At 37.3% G+C, this 26,150-nt stretch overlaps 1 protein-coding gene across 1 annotated transcript in view; it reads right to left on the minus strand.

Moving 5' to 3' along the window:
• Positions 1-5,736, minus strand: part of LOC6036684 (TNF receptor-associated factor 4) — a 110,124-nt gene extending 104,388 nt beyond the window's left edge. The window contains exons 1-2 of the mRNA XM_038253448.1: positions 5,357-5,736; positions 2,480-2,549 (exon numbers count right to left, since the gene is read on the minus strand). Coding sequence (XP_038109376.1) covers positions 2,480-2,549; positions 5,357-5,427 — 141 coding nt within the window. The 5' untranslated portion in view covers positions 5,428-5,736. The remainder of the gene's footprint in view (positions 1-2,479; positions 2,550-5,356) is intronic.
• Between the last annotated feature and the right edge of the window lie 20,414 nt (positions 5,737-26,150).

Here is a 26,150-nt window from a genome sequence, read left to right on the forward strand (position 1 = left end):
GTCAAAGTCTTGTCGTCCTTCAAGACAAGATAGCACGATATGATCGGAACTACACTCAACTCATGCTGGTTGGTCACTTTTTCGTTTAACCTTTTTTTGTTTATAACCCGTTGGTTTGACAAACTGAAAAGAGACGAACTGTCGCTTTTTACACCTCGTCGCCGTCGTGCTAACTTGTCGTAAGTGCATTTTGGGCCAAATTGAGTTAGGAACGCCATTTTGTGCAGCTCACAATGCCTCACCTTTTGACCTTCACAGATCCCCAAAATTCTATTTCAATCCTGAGATATTCAACGAAATCCGAAAAAACTCCGTACATTTTTGTCACTTTACATATGAAAGTAGTTTCAATCTTGTCGCGCTCTCCCTGTCACTCCCTGAAAATTGATGTAAGTGCGTCAACTGGGCCAAAGGGATTTCAGGTCAAACACGTTTGACGCACGTACAAGTTAGACTACCGTAAACATTTGTAATTATAACTCGGGACTCTAGCAACCAACTTCAACCAAACTTCGGGACAATGCACACAATGGCCAGCCAAACAAAACGTGTTTGTTATTGTTTACATGGCGTGCTTACCGTTTTTGTTTATTGAAGGTCAAACATTAAAACGCGTTTTTCTCGGAACGTCAAAATGGCGGGTGCGACAAGATAGCACGACGACATCGACATACTATGAAACCAAACGTTTTTAATAATCAAAAAATCAAATCAAATTATTCGCTCTACAGCATTGCCTTGGCGTTCTCGATTGCGAGATTCCTACTCGAAACTAGGTGTCCGAAGGCTTGATTGTTGAGGCAATTGCAAACCTCTTTTTACACCTAAGCTTCCATCCACCCCGGGATTCGAACTGACGACCTTTGGATTGTGAGTCCAACTACCTACCAGCGACTCCACCGGGACAGGACCCAGGGAGACGACTCCTACACCTGGACTGAGCTATCGTCCTAACCTCTAGGTTAGACCGGGGCCAACATTTACTTCCCCATCCGACGGAAGGCGTGATCAGACAAATCTCGCCTCAAAATTTGCCACCGGGACCTTCTGGGATCGAACCCAGGCCGACTGGGTGAGAGGCAATCACGCTTACCCCTACACCACGGTCCCGGCTAAACGTTTTTAATAGTAAGTGTAAAATCTCTGTAAAGAGGGTTTCAAACTAAAAAGTGACCCCGTTCGTTTGACAACAGTAGGTGTCAAACCATCGGAGTTTCAGTGTACAACCATACGAAGAGTGGCAACATTGCATGGGGTTTTTAGGGGTTTTGTTGAATTTATCAGAATTGAAACCAAATTTTGGGGATCTATGAAATCCAAAAGGTGATGCATTTTAACCCAAAATATCACACTTTACTCTTCCTAGCCAACATGAGGCACATTTTTGCTGTTGTATTTTGTTGTTTTTGTTTCATACTCCTTTACGCTGACAATAGAAATTCCTCTCTAATTATTTCCCACGACGATTGCTGCTGGGCTCGTTTAGTGTGTAGGATTGTGGACTTTGTGGCCACCGGTTGGTTCCTGCTGAGAGTCAACTCAAGTGGCCGTCGGCTTGTGTCATGGTTTGTTTTTTATATATTTTGTTTAATTTAAATGATCGTTTCAAAATGTGTGTGTGTGTGACTAAATAACGCAGCGTGAGCACCAGTTGCCACCAACAAGTTCAAATCAAGCCCCATAATGGTGTCTGCCTACACACTTCACATTCCGGGGGGCAGGAATTGATGAAAGTCTAACCTGCGAGACGGAGACTTGGACCGCGACGATGTCGTCTGATTCCCAGAAGTGATTTAATTAAATCAGTCTTACCTTAAACTAAATGAGCATTGCCATATATGGCACTAACTTATCTGCTGGATCTGAATAATATTCAATACTTTCGATCTTTATTTTTTCTGCATTGATCTTCATGTACTTAAATATTACATCAAAAACAGGCATGTGGCTATGTTACAGACATAACTAGAATGGCAAGGGCCATTAAAATAAGACAAAAAATCTGTGGTAATATGCGGTAAAGGAACTAAAGATCCACGAATTCTAGGAAACAAACAAAACTAAAACTGAAAAGTGAGAATTTCAGATTACAAAATTTGCCAGTGTTTAAATCCAGAAGAAAGGACTAATCCCAAGAAATCAAGACTCAAAATATGTTGGATACAAGGTCGAAAATTCCTAGTATTAATACAATAATCTATGATTTCAATCAATTCAAACATGCACGATTCAATGAATTGTAAAGAATTGCATGAAATTCTATGATACAAAGTTAAAGTATCCTGAAATCCAAGGTTGTTTTACATAAGCAAAAGTGTTATCTCCAATGCTTATTCATTAGGCACGAGATGAGCAATAACCCTTCATCAACTCCTTCGCCATCAACAAACCTGAACTCATTCAAAATCATCACAACATTTAACTGCCGTCCTCTCTCTGGAAGCAATAAACGCGTTCTTTATGTTTCGCTACAACTCACCTTTGCATAATCTTTTTTCGAGGTTACCAAATTCGGCACCGGTTGACTGACGATCAAGTTGTTGTTCCCACTGCTCCAAGGAGTTGTGTGTTTGAATAGCAATGTCCACCCCCGCGCAGATCACGATTCAACACCGTAGACACCCCGTCATTATCGTCGATCCAGTCCAGCGGTGACATGTGTTCCGCGAGTTGGGGATCAGTTCAAAAGGCGGCGGCATTCGGCGTCACGCACGATGATCACGAGTCATGAAGAATGGCGTTGGCGCCAGAATCAAAGCCGAGAAATAAAACAGAGAAACAGAAAGGAAACAAATGATGAGCGTTTTTTTTTTCGGCGAATGAAACAAGCAAGATTTACGCATCCAGGCTTTGTTGCAACAATGATGGAAAAAAGAATAATTGTTTTATTTATGCAAAACAGTCCTCGGTTTCAGCACCTGATGATCGGATGTCGTTAATTTGAAGCCAAAGGCGACGAACGGCAAAATGACTTCTTGGTCACGCGAACTTGGCGGAGTTGGGATTATGACTAAACCTGTTTGCAAGCAGCAAAAGGTATCAATGGAATAATCAGTTGCTTTACGGACAGCGGATTTCATTCAGAAATAGGCTCAGCTTAAGAACTGGAGCGCCACAAGGCAAAGATGTACAAAGTCTTTATGTCAAACACAGATTGAAGAATCACAAATAATTTGCCCATAATCATTTAATTATTTAACAGATTATTAAAATATACAATTGTGGGAAAATTATTCAAAATTCCCAAGAATTTTCTGACTTCATGATCTACATTATTATAATAATTATTTAATTTTATCTGAATTCTTCTTTTTTATGTTAAACTTGTCTGCATCCTTAAAAAAATATGAAAATAGTAATGACAAGCCACGGATTCCACTTTTCAATGAAAAAAAAAATGTTTTAAACTAAATTCTTCACCAGTTCACTAGTTTTGAAATAATTAGTTATCAAACACAGGTGAATCTCTCTGTGTCGATATTGAAGGGAACGTCGAGAGCGGAAGGCATTAAATCCAGAGCAACATTTGAAAGGGGCGGTACGACATTGCTCTTACGGCCTTTCATTACACGCGTTTAAATGGGACGAAAGGCCGTAAGAGCAATGTCGTACCGCCCCTTTCAAATGTTGCTCCAGAAATTAAAGAAGATGGGTATTGCTCGTATTCCCGAAAAAGATACGCGGCATACCAGCCTCGAAACGACGCGCCACACTTTCGGCAAATGCGCGCTGTCAAATCCCATACTGCGCGTTTTGTTTTTGTTGATCTCCTTCTTCGAATTGCATGGCATTGTTGCCGAGTATGATATTTATTGCACCAAAAGTGCAGAAAATCGCTGGAAATGCCGCGCGGCCTGTATCTTTGAGAGAAACGGACAATATACTCGGCTCGTTGACTCACTCTTAAAAATTCAAGATTATAATTTGAAAAGGGCTACAAATTTTAAACAATTATAAATATTTCATAGGGGCTAAACAATTTTATTATATTTTTTTTTATTTTCTAAATAATTTACTACATGTTCGATTGTTTTTTTGTTTTTGCACTATAAAACAATTCATTATATGTATTAAATTTGAGATTTTTAACACCTTAACTACCAAGCTTTAGAAAAAGGGGGAATTAATATGGAAATTCCCCCTTTTTCTCGAGCTTGGTAGTTAAGGTGTGAATAAATAACACATTTTGAAAATCTAAAATTTAAGTTCATAGCTTGAAAAATGCCTAAAAAAATATTTCAATATTAAAAAGGCTTTATGCCTTCATATCTATTGCACTGAAAATAGTAGTAGTTAAATTTCGGTGCAATGCAGGTGACATGAAAAAATATAGTTGAAATAAAGTTAAATTGGACTTTCTTAAAAAAAAACCTTTATTTTTTCTCTGCAAATTTGTTTTTTTTTTTTATTTTCAAAAAAAACCTTTAGAAAACAGTATTTTTGAGCTCGCTGGATCACAGCTTAAAAGTGATAAAAACCATATAAAGTAATTACCGTCATCTGGGGCGAATCGGGACTACAGTCTGAAAAGGGACAGGACAGTAGTGTTTAGAGCACTTAAAGGTTTTAAATTTGGAAATGAATGTACACATTTTGTTGGTCTGAGTCCATACTATCGGAGAAACCAACCAGAAAAATAAAAATGTTGTGCTCTTACACGATTAAAACTGCTGTCCCCATTTGCCCTAGAGGTCCCAATTCACCCCAGTTGACGGTACATTTCGTTATAAAGTATTTTTTGCACAAATCTGATCAAAGTCAAGGGAGGCAATAAACTAAATTTTAAGACATGACCAGGGTTGCCAATAAAATTTAAAAAAATCTTAACAAAAACTAACAATTTTGAATGGGGGAAATGATTCAGTTTATTTATTAATTCATAAACTGGTATAAATCAGATGTTTTAAATGACGTTTATTTTTCAAAATTATTTAATTCCTAGATTTTTCTGGCATTTTTCATATTTATCTCTAACGTACAAATATGGCCAAATCTTCGAATCAATCTTAAAATTTTAGAAATCTACTAATGACATTCAATGTTATGTTATGTTATGTTCATTTAGCTTAATTAGAAAACAAAGCACCCCAATTCGTTTATCATAATCACCCCGGCAAACAGCCTCGTAAACTCCCAACTAGCAAAAAGATCAACAAAATGCCATCTCCCCCGTCCAGGTCAACCAGACTGGCTGGACGATGAGTGGGTGGCTAAGCCCAAAAGCTGCCCCTAACGCGATAAGCCATTTTCGTCGGAAACCGATTAACAAGCAATAAAAATAACTTCATTACAAGGCCTGCTGCTTGCGTCGACCTCCCCGTCAGTCAGAATCTCAACCGTGGCAACCTGTACTCACCCGGTCGCGTAGGCCGCGTATCCACTTGGGATGTCATGGCTGCTACCAGTAAACTCGTTGAATTCAGTCATTATGAATAATATATCACGGGAATATTGAGTGCTAATGTTGGACGTTTACGGGATTAGATACACTAAGACACTATTCGGGATAGACGTTTCGACCTTTCTTCGCGAGGATCAATCACTCTTCTTGACACCCCCCCTTTTCAAAACTGTCAACAATAACAATAACAAATGTTCACAGTTTTCAACGTTCTTCACTGACGTTCACCAGAACACATCAAGAGTTCCACATCAACCCGGCGAGAAGTGCTAATAAAAACTGCTGCGGTTGCATAAACTGTTATGAGCTGATACCGCCCGACTTGGAGCTGGACCTGGACCGATGTGAAAGAGTTCATTGGTTCACAATGTGCGCACGGTGCGTCTCTCTGTGTTTATTATGATTACCCCGGTGGAGAGTATGTAAAGGCACGCCGTGTGTCTTTACGTTAGGCTGGGTCATTTTTGGTATCGAAAGAAAAAAATCAAAATTAAAATTTGTTAGTTGAATGTTGAAAATTGAAAGTTAAAAGTTGAAAGAAGAACTAAAAAGTTAACAAGTACCAAATACCAAGTGCCAAGTGTCAAATACCAAATACCAAGTATTAAATACGAAGCACCAAGTACCATGTGCCAAATACAAAGTGCCAAGTGCCAGATACAAAGTGCCAAGTATCAAGTGCCAAGTACCAAGTGCCAAGTACCAAGTACCAAGTGCCAGATACCAAGTACCAAGTACCAAGTACTAAGTACCAAGTACCAAGTACCAAATATCAAATACGAAGCATCAAGTACCAAGTACCAACTATCAAGTATCATGTACCAAGTACTAAGTGTCAGATACAAAGTGCCAAGTACCAGGTGTCAAATGCCAAGTACCAAGTACCAACTATCAAGTACCAAGTGTGATAGTTGGTACTTGGTACTTGGCAATTGGAACTTGGTACTTGGCACTTTGTATATGGCACTTAGTACTTGGTACTTGATACTTGATAGTTGGTACTTGGCACTTGGCACTTTGTATCTGGCACTTGGCACTTGGTACTTGGTACTTGGTACTTGGTACTTGGTACTTGGCACTTGGTACCTGGCACTTGGCACTTTGTATCTGGCACTTGGCACTTGGTATCTGGCACTCAGTACTTGGCACTTTGTATCCGGCACATGGTACTTGGTACTCGATACAATGTGCCTAGTACCAAGTACCAAGTGCCAGATACAAAGTGCCAAGTGCCAGATACAAAGTGCCAAGTGCCAGATACAAAGTTCCAAACACCAAGAGCCAAGTGCCAAGTACCAAGTACCAAGTACCAAGTACCAAGTACCAAGTACCAAGTACCAAGTACCAAGTGCCAAGTGCCAGATACAAAGTGCCAAGTGCCAGATACAAAGTGCCATGTACCAAGTGCCAAGTGCCAAGTACCAAGTACCAAGTACCCAGTACCAAGTACCAAGAAATAAATTGTTTACAAATTTATTTTGATCACAAATAACAACTTGTACTAAATATCTGGACAGAAAAAAATCCCGAAAAGGTTCAAATCTTGAACCAGCCTGATAATACCTGTTGATTGCAATTGCAAGTACCACTACAACCACCACTGCAGGCCAACCTGGTTCCATCTGCCCACAATACACACCGATTGTCACGAAGCTGGTCCCAGAGGTACCTATATCGAAGAGGTTAACCATCATCAAGAAGTTGCGTGACAAGAGTCGTCATCTGGCCACCTATTTACTAAGTTGCCATGCAGATGCACCAGAACCAGTTCAGCAGACCTCTCCACAATGCCGTATGGCCATGGCCTCAGAAGCTGCAATCGTCCAAGTCTTCGCAGTGGCCTAGAGTCGAGCCCTTCTGCTTCTTCGTATCATTCTTCGACGTAAAGTGGGATAAAAGAGTAACACATTAATAATAATAGTCTGTGCCGCTTCATTATATGCGTTATTTATACTCTTTTTCCAGTCGCTAATTATTAAACGGAGTCGAGTGTACTTACTTATAAGTACAGACACACAGCACATGGAACAAGTCTGGCAAGTGATCGGAAGGCAAAAATGCGCTATTGAGATTTCGTCAACAATACAGTCGACAGTCGGTTGAGCTGAACAGATGCTTCGAGACATGTTGGCGTTGGTAATTGGTTTGAACAACACAGCAGAGGAGGGAGACTGTGCCCAAAATTAATTGCTTCCGATGGAGGACTGTTGCAAAATATTCTCTTAAATGATTCATACATGAATTTTGAACGATTTACGCTCAACCAAGACTAGAAGTAGAGTTTCGTAAAACATGTAGAAACTTATTTGTAACATGATCGAAGACCCCACCCCCAATGGTTGTGCTGTAGTATTCACCTGCAAATCCTAAGAACCCATTAGAAATTCCTCCAGCAGCAGCACCTTTAACAGCTTCGACGGCGTTTCCCACAGTTCCGTAAAAGGAGGAAGTTAATTAACTAAAACTCGATTGTATTCAAAGTCGAGAAGTCATAAATCCCTGCGCTGGAACGCATCACCCAACTTCCAATAAGGAAATGGCACGTGACCAACATGTGGAATGGCTAGTTTAGCGTTTGATCATAAATTAAAACATATTCTAATGAGCAAGTGTAGCGGACTTTCTCGCCCCTTGGTACCAAATTTGTCAGCACCGTCGATCGGCTTGACAAGTCAGGTTGCAGAATTTTAATTATGTTTGGATTGTTTTATTTTGCTGCTTCGACTATCTTGATAGCTGCCGTGAACTAGCTAGTTGCTCGTACTAGTCAGGTGTGTGTTTTAATTGATGAGCGGAAAAGGAAATGTGGGATTCTTTGCACAGAGCTTTTTCCCCTCTTTTGCTTCTTCTGTTGTTTTGTTTGGTTTTTATTCTATTTCGCACCGAGTGTACCTTTCTTAATGGTTTGACCGTTTTAGCACATATGACGCGCGCGCGCGAGTGCGATGAGATTTAGAATTATCTTTCATCGCTCTGGCAGTTTATTGTTGATTGTTGTTCACTCCCCGCCGCGCGATGAGGTCGGATCTTGATCGCGACTCCGGTGTCGGCCGGATAACGGGATCCTTACTCAATTAACCTGTGGAAATCGCTTCATTTGTGGAGAGAAATTGCAGTCGGTGATGGTTGAACTTTTAATTTAGCCGTTTTAAGTTTCCTTTTAAAAACAAAATTGTTGGTCAAATTATTCAAAAATTCAAGTTATAGTTTTTTTTTATTCGAAAATCTTGCCAACACAACTGACACCTTTCCCCCATCGAATCTATTTCAACCCAAAATGTTAAACTTGTAGAAGTTATTTGTTCAAACAACAGCTCAATTTTCAATAAGATCCCCCCGCATGTCCCTTGATTGAATTTTCGAAATTCCGTGTCACTGTTGGTGGCCTCTCTCGGGACGCATGCTTAACCTTAACCCCTTACTTCCTGTAGGGGTTCAAACTAGATGCAGAACACACTTTCGTTTAGTCTAAACGTTGAGGGTTCCAGACGCAGTAATTGAAAACTGGCACCCGCATGTTGGCTCCAAAAGGCTGCTCGATACAATATGTTAAAGGGGGAAAACCATGTGGTCGCGACTTCATCCAAACGAGAAGTGATGATGAATTGGTTGGAACATCTTTTGGGGGACCGTTCTGAGTGACAGCTTGGAGTTTGGCTCAATTTGTGCGTTCTCTTACCCAATTGATTGATGGCGTTAAACCAACTAGTTGATGAAAGGTCTCGCCTGTGTGTGGAAGCAAAGCAATTGATTTGGTTCAACACTTGAGCTTTCAGTAACAAGTATGAAATGAACTTGGGCGATGTCATGATCTATTGACGAATGCAATTCCATTGAAGTGTTCAGAATACTCGATTGGGTTGTCTGATCTTTGTATGACTAGAATGATGCGTATTGCAAAAAGTTTCATGGATCGATCCGAATGTATGATTGTCAATTTTATAATCAAACAAAGGCCGAAGCCCGAAAATTCATGCAGGGGAACCTATCGGCCTTCAGTGAAATCGGTTCAGATTTGTCAATTTTGTACTACAAGGTGGCTCTTTTGATAATAAAAAAAAAAATTTACTAAATAAGTTTTTTACTCAAATGTATATTTAATAAAAAAACTATTTGTAAAAAGACAAAAATAAGTTAATCGTGAATAATGAAACGAAAAGACCGACTAAGTTGAAGAGCACTCAAGACGAGCACTTGATATGTCAATGAAAAGTTGAATGAAGATAATTAAATTGAAATAAACGAGTTTTTCAAGCATAAGTTTGGGTTCAACAGGAACTTATACTATCTAAACGGAAAAGGGATCCATCGCCAAATCAGCAAAAAGATTTGATTTTGCTGATATTTATAAAAAAAACTTATAGACTAGCTACATTTTTCGCTTTAATCAGCAGCAGCGCGGACAAATAAGTTTCTGCTGATTAGAATTTTAGATTTCGCTAAAATATCTGACAGCTGAAAAACTAGAAAACTGGTGACTGTTTTCAGCGTAGGGGAACATCATCTAATTCCAGCGAGTTTTTTTTTTTTTTGGAAAGGTCCAATAAACCAAATTTCTAGTGTTTCTTTTTTAGGTGTTTTTGTAAACCACCTTGAGTCAAGGGTATTAAAAAACACCCAAAAAGCATAAACTGAAAATTTGGTTTGACTTTCAATTACAGGTAATAAGGCAAAGGATTTTGCTCGATTGGTACCTCCGTTTGACAGTTCTCGTGCTTCGATTGGTATTTTTGGTTTGAGATGACCGTTCTCTAATAAGCTCCATGCTCTCTACTGAATAGTGGTTCGCAAAACGGCCTCAATTTTGAAGTGTCAAAGTGGAACCAATTTACTGTTCGCCAAAAGCAGAGAGTATTGTTATCGATCATTAAAAATTGTTTTTTTTTTGGTAGATGAAAAATGTGTGCCTTTGAGGACCTCGAGAAGAAATCATAAGAAAGTTGAAGGTGAGATCGTCTTTTTTTATAATTATGAATGGAAGTTGTTAATGGAGTCGATGTGGTTGTATCCATCCAGAAGCTGTCTTTATTGTTTGTTTCCGTTTGAAAAACCTGGTTTAGCAATTTGTGCGTTCTCTTACCCAATTGATTGATGGCGTTAAACCAACTAGTTGATGAAAGGTCTCGCCTGTGTGTGGAAGCAAAGCAATTGATTTGGTTCAACACTTGAGCTTTCAGTAACAAGTATGAAATGAACTTGGGCGATGTCATGATCTATTGACGAATGCAATTCCATTGAAGTGTTCAGAATACTCGATTGGGTTGTCTGATCTTTGTATGACTAGAATGATGCGTATTGCAAAAAGTTTCATGGATCGATCCGAATGTATGATTGTCAATTTTATAATCAAACAAAGGCCGAAGCCCGAAAATTCATGCAGGGGAACCTATCGGCCTTCAGTGAAATCGGTTCAGATTTGTCAATTTTGTACTACAAGGTGGCTCTTTTGATAATAAAAAAAAAAATTACTAAATAAGTTTTTTACTCAAATGTATATTTAATAAAAAAATTATTTGTAAAAAGACAAAAATAAGTTAATCGTGAATAATGAAACGAAAAGACCGACTAAGTTGAAGAGCACTCAAGACGAGCACTTGATATGTCAATGAAAAGTTGAATGAAGATAATTAAATTGAAATAAACGAGTTTTTCAAGCATAAGTTTGGGTTCAACAGGAACTTATACTATCTAAACGGAAAAGGGATCCATCGCCAAATCAGCAAAAAGATTTGATTTTGCTGATATTTATAAAAAAAACTTATAGACTAGCTACATTTTTCGCTTTAATCAGCAGCAGCGCGGACAAATAAGTTTCTGCTGATTAGAATTTTAGATTTCGCTAAAATATCTGACAGCTGAAAAACTAGAAAACTGGTGACTGTTTTCAGCGTAGGGGAACATCATCTAATTCCAGCGAGTTTTTTTTTTTGGAAAGGTCAATAAACCAAATTTCTAGTGTTTCTTTTTAGGTGTTTTTGTAAACCACCTTGAGTCAAGGGTATTAAAAAACACCCAAAAAGCATAAACTGAAAATTTGGTTTGACTTTCAATTACAGGTAATAAGGCAAAGGATTTTGCTCGATTGGTACTTCCGTTTGACAGTTCTCGTGCTTCGATTGGTATTTTTGGTTTGAGATGACCGTTCTCTAATAAGCTCCATGCTCTCTACTGAATAGTGGTTCGCAAAACGGCCTCAATTTTGAAGTGTCAAAGTGGAACCAATTTACTGTTCGCCAAAAGCAGAGAGTATTGTTATCGATCATTAAAAATTGTTTTTTTTTTTTGGTAGATGAAAAATGTGTGCCTTTGAGGACCTCGAGAAGAAATCATAAGAAAGTTGAAGGTGAGATCGTCTTTTTTTATAATTATGAATGGAAGTTGTTAATGGAGTCGATGTGGTTGTATCCATCCAGAAGCTGTCTTTATTGTTTGTTTCCGTTTGAAAAACCTGGTTTAGTGAAAATCTTCTCTGTTCTCTGTTGTAGATCAGCTTCGCTAGCATTAGAGAAATTTTTTTTCACTGGACCAGGAATAGCTGTAGGATTCCTAAATCAGCCAGGGAATTCATCTGCGACATCGCAAAATGACAAAAACCTCTTCTAACCGATAGAAACTTGAAAACACACTCAATTTCCCATTAAAAAAAGTAAAAAAAAAACTAGACAAAATAAAATACATACCAATGATTATAAAACAACTCATTCGCCAGTAATAAAAATGTCATGCTTGTGCTTGAACGGCCTCCCACTTTGTAGATTTAAACAAAGTGGGATCATTCGAAAATCACGTTGCACATCTGGAGTTTGTTTTAAAAAGTCCAATAAACCAAATTTTTAGTTTTTGCTTTTTGGGTGTTTTTAATACCCCTGACTCAAGGCGGTTTTAAAAACACCCAAAAAGCAAAACCTGGAAATTTGGTTTATTGGACCTTTTCAAAAAAACGTTCCTTAATCCACCCTTAGGTGGGTAGTGCCTTCCTCACATTAACAAAAAATAATGAAAATAAGAAATGAAAATTAATATATACCTGATACAGACTTTTCCAGAAAACATGCAGACTCTCATTTGAAGCAATGTGGCAACCGGGCGTTTCGCATCTGGTGCGACTCTCGCACGTAAACAAAAAGACCCGGCCTTTTGAGGTTATGCAAAAAATCACCCTTTTTTGCGTCTACAAAAAAACTTTTTCATGGCAAAACTTTAAAAATCGTGTCTACACACATCCCCACAGACATTTGTTCAGAATTTGATTCTGAGTCGATAGGTATACGTGAAGGTATATCTAGGAGGTGTATTTAAGAAGTTCATTTTTCAAGTGATTTTATAGCCTTGCCTCAGTGAGCAGGCTTGCCACAAATACAGATTTTTTTGGCACATACCAAACACTCAATCAAGTATAACTTTAAAGAATAATATTCTTACCAAAAACTGAACATGCCAAAAGATGCTAACAATGTTTATCTTTTTGACCAATTTAACAAAAACTGCTCAAATTTATTTTAACTGTATAAAAAAATCGTTTGTGTTTCGGGCATGTGCTGAAAAATCTGTATTTGTGGCAAGCCTGTCAGTGAGGTGAGGAAGGCAAAAAACTTCAGACATGCTCTCTATTCATCACCTAGGGTAGGAGTAGCTGCAGAAATGACAGTTGTCATTTTCATCTCAAAGTTGATTTACGGAACTTACAAAGTGGTGGATTGTCGTCGATTTTATCACTCAATTGGGTACTAAAGCCCTATGTCAATTTGTATGTACAACGGTAAAAAACACGATAAAAAACCATTTCTGATCACTTTTTTTAATTTTAATGCAAAATTTTTTTTTGACAAGACAACATTTTTCCGATGGATCAACTATGGTACCCTTGGAACGAGCTGTCAAGTAGGAGCTTTTCTGTCAAGAAGGACCGCGAGGTTAATTTTTGAAAATTGATTTAAAAATCCATTTTAAACTCTTTGTGGTCGTACAAAGGGTCATTGTACTCAGAAAAATAAGCTTTATCGCTGTAAACAATAATATCAGCAATCTAAGCTTCATTTTAGGACCCAATTGACTTTTAACAATCACGTAGTGCTGGTTTCCGGCTAGGTTAACAACAATGCCAACGCGTAAGAAAACCAAATCCGTTGTAGGGGGAGAGGGGGTAATATGCACCCCCGGGGCAAAATGCACCCCCTGCTTTTCTCGGTATTTGGAAGAATTTTCCGGGGGAAAAATCATAGAAATTGGATGTTTAACACTGCTTAACTATGCTGGAAAAATTTGAGCATCGTGGTATAAAAACAGCTTAAGTTATTTGCAAAACTGTAAAATGTTGTGTTTTCATCTAATTTTCATTGAACTTTCATTATGATTTTTGGACAATATAAAAAGCATTTATTGATATTGTAAGTGTTGAGATATATAGTTTTTCCCATAATCTTCATTATTATGTAGATAGATGAGTCCAAAAACATCAAAAAATGCATTTTTAATTAAATTTTCTGCAAAAAGCGTGGTCGGGGCAAAATGCAATGCTGTGAAGCTCCTTTGTAAAAACAGCGGTGTCATCTAGTGGTGACTAGTGAAAACTGCTTTTACCCGGTGCATTTTGCCCCGTTGTTGTAGTGCATTTTGCCCCAATGTTGCGGTGCATATTGCCCCGCACGGTTGTTTGAAAATAATCAAAAATATTTTTAGAAATCTGTTATTTTTAAAAAATTTTGAGGTTTTTAATGACTTTTTCACTTGGATGACGTTGAATAATAGTTATTTATGAACATCTAACGAAATTCGTTTACAGAAATGCTGTTATGGTTGAGAAATCACAGTTTTCCCTTAGGGGGTGCATATTACCCCCTGTCCCCCTATCAAGACGGACTTTGGTTGCAAACTTGTCAAAACAATAAAAAATTGGTTTTGAAAACTTTTCCAACAAAATTTCTCTTGTTTTTGTCCTCAAAATTAAATTTCCCTGCAGCCATGCATTTTTCAACCTGCATTAGTTTATGTAGAAATATCGCGATTTTACGAAAAAAAAGTTATGAAAAAATTACTTTTTGCGTTTCTCTTTGTTTTGTCGTCCGTGTCTGTCGCGGGTGACCATGAACAGCCATGATCAACAACGACCAACATTTTCAAAACTTTTTTTCGTAAAATCGCGATAATTCGGGATGTTTATGAGCAAATTCCTTATTTCTATAAATTAAAAATGTTGTAATTGTCTGTTCTACAACTTTGTGGTACATTGTTACACTCTTAAAAATAACCCTGCAAAGTTAGAAAAAATACGAAATTTTAAAATGAAAAATTTTGTTCTAAATGAAAAAGTGACCCTTCTGTATGTAGATTCAAAAAGTACATTAAATTTCCCATAAAATTACATGTTCCAAAAAATTTTACAGTCAAGCAACGAAAAACGGGAGAATTTTTAAAACTTTTTTAGTGTTTTTTCGATGAAAAATACGTTTTTTTTCGGAATTCTGAGTACGCCATCAAATCGAGCATCTAATTTTACATAAAAGTCCCTTTGACACCAAATTTCTATCTCATCACCGTTTCAGACTGCAAATTATTGAAAACACCTCTTTTTTCGCATGTTCAAAAATGGAAGGGGTCGTACCGCGCCTCCGTCACGAGATATCAAAAAACGGACCTCGGATTCGTGATCAGGGACAAAAGTTACCCCTTAGAACTAAGTTTCACGCAAATTGAAGAGGGGTCGGGGCAACTGCTGTGTGAGTTGGCGGAGAATAACCCACATAAAATTTTTAACTTGAAACTGAATTGAAAATCATTGATATTAATGTGCAATCCATTTCATTCTCAAAAACATTTCATGTGATAATCATGTGCAATGACACGTGAGGTTAACGTGATTTGCATTTGAATCAAGTGTGTTCAAGTGATTTGCACATGACATTCACATGTAAAGTTGTATGGGGCAAAATCACGTGTAAAACATGTGATATTGCTATATATATATTTTTTATAATGTGATATTGCTATGTGAGCAACTCTCTTCGAAATCGGCCGGTTTCGATCATTTTTATTTTTTTTTTTATTTGACTTAAACTTTGTGGGGGCCTTCCATATGACCAAATAAGCTATTTTGCGTCATTGGTTCACCCATACAAGTCTCCATACAATTTTGGCTGCTCTCCATACAAAAATGGTATGTAAATATTCAAACAACTGTAAATTTTTAGTGAATTTTCTGATCTTCAGCAAAGTTGTAGGTATTGTTGAGGACTTTTGAGAACCAAATAGGTGCAAGGAAAAAAAATTGCAGATTTTTTAATCAATTTTTTTTCACTAAAACTCAATTTCCCAAAATAAGTATTTTTTGTATTTTTTTGGGGGACAAAAATCCGCAACTTTTGAGCCATAGAGAAACATGGTCAAAAATCTGCCGCCGAGTTATGAATTTTTGAAAAAAATAGTGATTTTTGGAAATAAAATCAAAGTTTCATTCAAAATTTTTTCATTCATTTTTTTTATGCAAAATTGAAATTGCAATCCAAAAGTACTTTACAAATTTTTTGATAAAGGGCTCCGTTTTCAAGCCACTGAAAGCTCGAAGCAGTTTTTCGATTTTTAAAAAATAGTGACCATGAGTGAACATTTCCAATTTTTTTTTAAGTTCAGAAAATTTGCTATCAAATTGTCTAAGAGACATTGAAGATTGGACCTCGGGTTGCTGAGATAGAGCCGCTTTAAGAAAAAAAAAGCACGAAAATTGAAGTTTTCTTAATCTCACTCTAATGACGATATCTCAGCAACTAATGGTCCGATTTTCAATGTTAAAAAATGAAACATTTGTGAAATTTTCCGATCTTTTTAAAAACAATATTTTGATTTTTTTAAATCAAGACTGACATTTTAAAAGAGCCAAACATTGAATATTACGCCCATTTAAAATGCTTGTCTTGATTTTAAAAAATCAAAATATTTTTTTCGAAGAGATCGAAAAATTTCACGAATGTTTCATGTATTAACATTGAAAATCGGACCATTAGTTTTCAATTTTCAAATTCCAATCTTCAATGTCTCTTAGACAATTTTATAGCAAATTTTCTGAACTTCAAAAAAATATTTTTAGAAATGGTCACTATTTTTAAAAATTGAAAAACTGCAAATATTTCGCTAAAATTAAACTTTCGGTGGCTTTATCTTGAAAACGGAGCCCTTTATCAAAAAATCTGTAAAGTACTTTTTGATTGCAAATTCAGTTTTGCATTAAAAAGTAATGTCGAATTTGTTTTTGCATAAAACTTCGATTCTTTTTCCCAAAACCAACTATTTTTTCAAAAATTCATAACTCGGCGGCAGATTTTTTAATCATGTTTCTCTATGGCTCAAAAGTTGCGGATTTTTGTCCCCTAAAACATATAAAAAATCTCGAAAATAAAAAAAATACGTATTTTGGGAAATTGAGTTTTAGTGAAAAAAAAGTTGATTAAAAAATCTGCAATTTTTTTTCCTTGTACCTTTTTTGTTCTCAAAAGTCCTCAACAATATCTAAAACTTTGCCGAAGACACCAAATTGATCAGAAAATTCACTCAAAAGTTACAGTTGTTTGAATATTTACATACAATTTTTGTATGGACAGCAGCCAAAATTGTATGGAGACTTGTATGGGTGAACCAATGACGCAAAATAGCTTATTTGGTCATAGGGAAGGCCCCCACAAAGTTTGAGCCAAATAAACAATTACAAATAAAATCCATTTCCGGTTTTGGTAGAGAATTGCTCATGTGTCTTTCTTTCAGTGCACCGAAATTTTATCCATATGGTCTATCCAGTCGCGAGTAATGCAGAAAAACATAAAAAAAATCTCGAGTTGATTTTGGAATTCCACAATTCTTTCTGATCCAGCGAAAAAAAAATCGATGATTCTAGCGAAGCTGATTTAAAACAGCGAAAATTTGACAAAACCAGTATTACAGTACATTTTCTACTGCTTCGGTAAAATTTGACCAACTTTCAAAAAAAAAAAACAAAAAATGAGTGATTCCAGTGAGATATTTCCCATTCTCGAATAGACTGAAAAAAATGGTAAATGAGTTAAGAGAACAAGCAACTAGTTAAGGACGATGTGTACTACTACTCAAGTGACAGTCATGATTGATTTGATCGCTTGGCACTTCAGCTAGCTCTACGCTGGTGATTAGATCCATACGATTAGAATTATTACGCCTCGATGAGTTATGCGCTATTCAAACGTATTGCGCGTGCGCCACTCGCTCGCGTGTGTGCTTAGTCGATTATTGTCAATTAAACTATCTTTTGTATATGATGGGAATACCATCCCACAAAGTGTTCAAGAACAAGACGCAACCTAATCGGCACGCGTCCATAGTGGCCCATTCTTCCGCGACTTCCGGGGCACGTGTTTTAGTTGTCACGAGGCTGGAGGCCGAAGCCACCTAGGAAATTACCTCCTTTGGCGAAGTTTGGGAATTCTATACCTTCTATAGTTCCCTTGTCAGCGGTGGGCCAAGTGCGCACATCCGGCCCTTCTTGGTGAGCCACAAGCGCATAGTTCCCGCGCGGGCAACAGCGACAGGCACACGTTCAATTACTTCCTTGGTTAATTTATCAACATAAACCGTTTGCATGTGAAGTTTGCTTGGGGGAGGAAGGAAAACAATGTTATGATGGCCGTTTGATGGGCTCGAGTAGGTTCTATCTTGGGGAAGTGTAATGAACTCTCGTTAAGCAATACTGTTGTAGGTTGTTGAAGCAATTATTATTTAATTTCCTAGATGCTTAAACTACTATTTACCTTAACATTTTGATAAGCTGTTGAAAATAACTCTGCTCCAAAATATTCATTTCAGTTTCAAGGTATCCAATAACTCCATTATTCTACCATAACATCTGCCACTTTCCATACAAAATATGCCTATATCCAAACGAAAATGATCCTCGTCGCTCATCATCCCGCGGTTTCCGCTGTGTATAATTGAGACCACATTAGGCTTCCAAACCACGCAGGAAGGCGCCCAAAAACAACGCCGACTAACGATCTCGGCCGCGTGCCTGACTTGAGGCTACCTCCAAATTGTGCCCCGCGGAGTCCCAAAATCTCCGATAAACAAAACCCGAAACCCATCACGGTCAGAATGTTGCAGCTGTCGCGTGCCGCGTTCAGCAGGCTCCTTCCTCGATTCCAAGTTCGATGATTTTCAGTTTTTTTTTTTTTATCTCTGCTTCGACAGAATCTCCTGGATTTCATTCTAAGTAGCCAGCATCAATCATCACACGTGTGTGCAGATCGTTTAGCGATTTTCTAAGGGCTTTTTTTCGTTTCGACACCGGGACTGATCGGTTCTAGGCTTGACCATTTTCGATCACTTGGAGAAGGTGCAGGGGTAGTGACGGGAGTAAAGCCGTTTTTATTCGAAACTGCCGCAGCAGCTTTCTGTACCAATGTGGGCCCCTAAGGATCGTCATGTGGCAGATGTTCCGTTGCGTTGTTGAGTTTATTTTTTCTACTCCTCTGAAACGAGTCAGGATTTCGTTCCAGGATCGCACCCAAAGCAATGTTGAACGAGAGCGGACACGAGAAAGGTGATTTTAGACGGTTCCTTGATGCTGGTTTATTTCTTAAATTTTACGATTTTTTATGCTGGTTTCCATTGTCGCAGTTGGGTGCGTCGAATAACTGCTCGACCTCCTCCTCCTCTCTGTTTCACCAACCTCCGGTGTAGTGATAGCTGCCAGGCAGGCGCTTCGGCAGGATGGAGGACAGGAAGATTATTGAGCAGGGTGATGACTCAGTTTTCTAGAGGTTTTTATCAGGTTTACGAGCTGACGTGACCTGCAATTTATTTTAAAATAATATGAAATAAATAATAAAACCAACAAAGAGGATAAAAACACTTTACAAAAAAATACATAACGGTGAAAAATATTGCAAATAAAATAAAACTCAAATGATGCAAATAAATAAATTTAAGGAATAAAACAAGCTTTGTGATGCAAACATTGTTTTGCCAAATTGTTAAGAAGTGTCTGTTTGAGTTGCAAAAAATAATAAAATTAATTTTGATTAATTTGGATCGCAGCTTTTCTTGACAAGGAAGTATCTTGCTTGACAGCTCGTTTTAAAGGGACAATAGTTCATCCATCGCAAAATGTCGACTTGTCACTTTAATTTATTTGCTTTAAAATCCAAAACTGTAATCAAAAGTGGTTTTCTGACATGCCTTTTTTTGTCGTTGCATGGAAAAAATTACAAAGGACATTTTTTAATTTTTATGAAACTCTCTCCATCGTTTTCATAGGCCACATTGAAAAAAAAACTGTTTCCTCCATGTCACATAAAGTCGATTAAAATACAATCTACCCCCTTTGATTTTTTTTGAGCTCTGGTGTATGAGGATTAAAGTTTGATTTTTGGAGATTAGTGAAAAAAACAGTAATTTAAAAAAAGAAAAATTCAAAAAATATTTTTTAAATGTTTGAAAATGTGAAACTACAAAAATTGAAATGTTCTAAAATTTAATTTTCACTCGAAAAATAAAATTATATAATTACAAATAATTACTTTTCCAATCATTCTAGAATGACCAAACGATATACTTTTCAATTTAACTCAAATGAATTTAGAGTGCTAAAAATTTCAAAATCATTATTTTGTAATTTGTTGCATAAAGTAGTAATTACAAACTTCTAATAAGTAGTGTCCTTTCTCGTTTTTTCTTTCATTTTCTTCTAAAATTTTCATTCAACAAAAATGTTTATCAAACCTTTTGTTGGTGAGATTTGGCCAATTTAATTTTTGCATGCCTTAAATTTTCGATTGACGATACATTGGAAAGAATTGATCTGATTTTCCATGCATTAAAATGAAATTTCTGTGAAATTTTTTTATCTTCTTAAAAAAAATATTAAAATATTAAATATTATAATATATTATTAGTTTTCAAACAGCCGTAAGAGCCATTGGTAAACAAAGCCCTTTTTGCAACGGTACTCGAGTTTCTTGCGAAAAAACAATTTCAAAAAAGCTTGAGATTGTTCATCTACACGTCCTTCAAGTGCTCTACATTAAAGATAAATGAAATTTTGCTTCAATTTGGAGAAAAATGAAAATTAGTGTCGGAGGTCACGGTGGCTCTTACGGCTTATTGAAAACTCACCCGAGATTTCCAGGACTTTCAAATAATGAATAACACTTGAAAATCGCTTAAATTCCATGATTTTTACGTTATTAATTGTTATTCATATTTTAAAAGTTATGAACATATTAACTGATATTAGCCAGATTTGTCTAACTCCCATTATAAAAGCTTCATATTTGCTCTAAAAATAAGGATTCATTATAATATGTACAAAATAATTAAATTTATTCCTGAAATATTTCAGCCAAAACTTGTTTCTTCTTTTACAACCACTAGATCATTTTGTACATTTTTGAGCCCTTCTAGACAATTGTAGAGCTTGTCAAAATGAACATTTTTATTCTTGAAAAATGAATTTTGGTCAATTCTATCAAAAGTTATGGGCAAAAACGATTAAAAAATGCTCATTTTCAAATTGAGATTAAATAAGTTAAACAAAAAAGACCCCCGAGATATTTTCAACAAATGTACTCTAAAATGTGTACTTTCAGATGCTTCTAAGAGCGAGGTCAAACTCCACCACCTTTTCGAGTTATTCACATTTCAAAATGGCGTCTTTTTCGTCGTATTTTGGTTATAACTTTCGTTTTAAAGGTCCGATTTTTACTCTCTTGGAAGATAAATGTGTATTTTGGTAAGCTCTACAAATTTCTAGAAGACACCAACTCGCTACGACACAAGCCTGAGTCAAAAAACTCATTTTTTCATAAACACTTCAACCTAAATTACAAAAATGGCTCTAAAAACTTCCCGCTTTGTGCTCTTGAGCAAAGTTGCTCAGAATGGTGTTCTCTACAATTTTTCTGAAGACACCAAAGCGCTATCTCGTCATCCCGCAAAAATAAAAATTCTGAACCACCCTAAAATTTGGACCACCCTAATGCCCACCATACCAAAAGATGCCCCTATTGACCCTGATCATTTGTCCCGAAGACACCAAAGCTCTAAATCTTAACGTGTGGCCGCTATCAATTTTGTCACGCTAGATTTCGGTTTCGGACCACTGTGCCATGTTCACATAAATGTCCCATATGCAAAAACAGAGAAAAACGCAAGGCAAGTTTGTCCCACACATAAGGCTTCACGAAAAAACTGGATTTCCTCCAGATTTCTAGAACAAAGTACTGGATGTTCTAGGCTATTTTGAAAGAGCACACGATTTTGAACCAAACGGCATCAATAACTCAAAAGTGATGAAAATGCATATGGGACATTCATGCGATCAGGGGCAATAAATTGCTCCTTAAAAATTGATAATTTTGATTGTGCAGTTGGCCACTGAAAATATTTTTCAATGTTCATGTCCCTTGACTTAAACTGAAGTCGAGATAATTGAAAAAAAAACAATAATAAGCAATAATTTCAACAACATTTTTGGTAATGGTCCTATAAGCAATAGAGCTTTACGACGTTTCGCTTACGCACACTAGCGCATCATTTGATTTAGCTGGCCGGACAAAATTTAACCTTTTTTTTCGTGTACGTACACGCAATACATGTGCACGTAAATAACTCCCTTTGATTATAGGAACTACAGTCGACTCTCTGGCCACAGACAAACAGACGTGACTCTCCATACAAATTATTTTTAAAATCCATCGTCCTTCATCAAATCTCCAAATCACGGCGACGTCAGCGCTGCCTGGTGAGCTTATGCCGAAGCGCAGCCCAAACACACCAATACAACCCCATTACTGTCATGTGTCACGTCAGTGTATGCGTGAGACAATCAAGCCTTAAGGGACCATCCATAAACCACGTGGACACTTTTTTGGTAATCTCGAACCCCCCCCCCCTCGTGGACAATTGTCCATACAATAAAAATCTTTTTTGTATGGAGCGTGGACAATCGCCATACCCCCTAAAGTGTCCACGTGGTTTATGGATGGTCCCTAACGATTGTAAACATTAACATATGATTCGAAATAATGTTGTTGTTGCTGATCATCAGTAACAAAATCAAAATAAATAAATCAAGACCGACGGCCGAAAATGACGGTGGGCCGGTTCCTTTTCCAATGGCAGAACCTCATGAGGCAAATCATGTGGCAGCACCTGCAGCGATGCAAGACATGTTTTGTATAAGATTCCTCCTCCACCGAAAACATGAACCATTACACCTGACACCATCATCAACAAGATATCCCGGTCTCGAAAACACCAGTAGTGGCCGCCGGAATAGGAAAATCCAATTCAAAACTAACGGAATTGATCCCCACGATGGGCGTTTGGAAACATCTGCAGGGAGCGTGTCCACGGCGCAATTATGTTGCCAGCCAACAAAACCAAATGGGGCGAATGAGACGAAAAAAATCGCGAAGAGTAGCGCTCACGATCGACGCAACATCGTCAAAATGCCAAAAGGACGACCAGCAGCAGCAATCTGAGCAGCAGTCCGCGAAGGATAAGCAGGTTGCTCCGAAGGAGATGACTCCACCACAGGATCCGGCTTTCTCCGCAGTGGAGCAGGCCTATCTGGTTAATAGTGGGGTAAAGGGTATGCCCTCGCTAGTCAGACGCTCATCTGACTCTGGCCGAAAGTTTCCCAAATTTTACCCGCAAAGTCTGGATAGTGGATTATCGTTGGATTTGGATTTTTTGTTTTCATTTGCTGCCTCACACGTGCTCACACTCAACCTATAAACAAAAAAAACACGCATCGCACACACTGAGAAAAGACGGGCGAGCTGTCACGACAGCAGCGCCATCAGTGCCGGGTGAGTGGATGCCGAAACAAAATTGCATTTGAAATAGCCGTTTTTGAAGGACGATGGTTCGGCACTCGAGTGTCCCGTCTGTTTGTCTGTGCTCTGGCTGTCAATCTTCTCGATATCAATATTGCTCCATCTATCGATAAATTCTTCAGTCCCTTCAATCTGTATATTCCAATTCTCTTGCTCTGGTTGCTTTAAAAATCTCTTCCGGTTGTCAATAATTTCACTTTCTCCTGGCTTGCATAGACATTTTTCTTCGCGAAACGAAGCTTTGAAGGGTGTTTGACATAAGTTTGTTTTTGTTTGCTGGACGTTGCCATGATTCTCCCATAGCTGGGTATCAAGAAAAATAAAAATCAATCGAGTCTTCTTTTTGCATCGTTCTGTAAACTGATGATTCTCTTCCTCGACGGTCCCTTGGATATTGACAACCAGTAGAGGTGGGCAAAAAAAGAGCGAACTGCTCAAAGAGCCGGTTCACTTAAAAGAGCGAACGAACTGTGGCTCACAAAAAAAGAACCGCGGTTCTTTTTTAAACTCTGGTCTTTTGAAAAAACCGTTTCAATATGGCATGAATTTTGTTATAAATATAATTTATTGAATTTCCAAAAAATGTAGCATTAAATTTGTTTTTGAGAATTGAAAATGCAATTTCAAAAATGTCAATGCGTTTAAAAATTAATCCCAAAAGTAAATGAATTTCTCAACAAAATGAAATAAACTTTTCAGTGGGCAACTGATTGTTTATTAAAGTAAAAAACTTTAAAATTCAAATGAAAATAGAAGTCTTATGCACTGAAAACAAATTAAAAAGCATTTTGATTTTTGGTGAAATTAAGTTGTACAGTATCTAATGCAAAAGTTTTTTTTCGGTTTAAAAAAAAGTTCATCGATGCTTCGATATTTTGAAAACTAATGATTGCAAAACATCTGGGGATGTGTAAAATGCATTTTAAAACTCTTTTTTCATTAAAATGTTAAATATTTTTGTGACTTTGGCCAGAGTTGAGGGACATAAACTTCAAAAAATATTTGGTATAGCCAAATTTATAAAAGTCCAATGTGAAATAATTTATAAAATCACACGATTCTTGAAAAAAACCCAATTCATTCAAATTTTGAAAAAAGAGCGAAAGAGCCGTTCAAATGAGCGGCTCTTTTTAAAGAGCGAACGAAAATGAGCGGCTCCTAAAAAAGAGCGGTTTTGCCCACCTCTAACAACCAGAGAGTCGACTGTATTCAAATAATACTTTACACTGAAAGAAAGGCACATAGCAATGTCACATGTTTTGCTCATGAATCTACCCCATACGACTTAGTCTGTGAATGTCACGTGGAAATCACTTGAAAAAAATCGATCGCGCGAGCCGGCAAATTCAAATGCAAAACACGTTAATTTAACGTGAAAGCTCAAATGACTTTTGAATGGTTTGCATATGAATTTAAAATGATTTTGTTGTATAACTACAATGGTTTTCCAGTGATATTCATGTGAGCTGAATATTGCATATAATTTTCGATTTATTTTACAAGATTTTTCATTACGATTATAAGTTTTCTTGGGCCATTTTTTATTGATCTATGAAACAAATTACAGATTACATTTAAAAAACCGGACCACCGATCTATTTTTTGCGCTTTTCACTCATAACTTTCCCTTATTAAAAATGGCATCGACGACTGGTAGCTGATTCCGGTAACGCTTTTGGTGGTATCGACGCACCAGCGGGAACCGTTTATTGAAGCTGTGAAACTGCTTGCCGACGGTTCTTGGAGGTCTCCGCCGACTCGACCTTGATGATCTGGATCTGGGTACGGTAACGAGAAGCTATGACGCTCAGCACCGCGTTACAAAACTGCCGATGGTTGTGTGTTCCAGAATCGTATCACAGCCAGATGCTGACGTTCACGGATCAATCGGCAATTTCAGCGTCTGTCCTCAGAAAAAAAAACGAATTCACGAGCCAATCCTTCGTCGGAGTTTTATTTCCTGAAAATGCATGGCCGAATATGTTATTTTTCATGTAAATTTGTGAATTTTCACTGTTTTTTTCTATTAAATACTTACCAAAATTTTTTTTTTCAGGTTTTTCGACGAAAAAAAACGCAAACTGAACCGTTTTCATCCGTCGCCATCTTACGAATAAGTATGTTTTAAATCAAACACCTTCAATAACCAATACATTTTAATCTCACGTGGTTTTCACTGTGAAATCGAGGGAAAAGTCGAATGGGGTAGATCCAAGTGAAATTCTGCTGAATCCAAAGTGAACACCAAGCGAAAAAAGAATGAAAAAAATCTCGCTTGCGATCAGCTGATTTCAAATGATTATCACATAAATGTCACGTGAAAAACACGTCTAGGTCAAGGGAAAAGCATGGCAAATTATCGTGTTGATTTTTGGAGCAGCTCACGTGAAAAAGCACATGAGTTTGCTATGTCAGATTTTTTCAGTGTAGATTCGGATACTCTCTAACGTTTACAGCTGTTTGCTTAAAGTTAAAATATGGAACGGTTTTTTTTTTTTCTTAAATAATGCTTTGTTTTCCCACAAACATCGATTTAATTTGAACATTCTTTGCTTTGTAAGCGGAAAGTGATGAGTTCGATTCCTGTCTGGCTCGGCAAAGTCAGATCCCTTCAAAGAGTAAATCTGCTCACTGGGAATCTTGACCGGTAGGGGATGGGTTTTGACTAACAGTGCACTGGACTTTCAATCCAGAGGTCGTGGGTTCGATTCTCGTACCGGGATGATGAAACTTATTAGTTATTGCTTCGTTATTACAGTTGTCACGATTATCCACGTTGGGGAAGGGAAATATTGTCAACGTTGTTTATGCATGGTCCAAACAAGGATTTCATTTTACCAAAAAATAAGCTTAACTTATTAAAAAGTGTACTGCTTAGTAATTATAAGCACGAC

The sequence above is a fragment of the Culex quinquefasciatus genome, chromosome 2 (genome assembly GCF_015732765.1).
Source record: "Culex quinquefasciatus strain JHB chromosome 2, VPISU_Cqui_1.0_pri_paternal, whole genome shotgun sequence".
In the NCBI taxonomy this organism is placed as follows: Eukaryota; Metazoa; Arthropoda; class Insecta; order Diptera; family Culicidae; genus Culex; species Culex quinquefasciatus.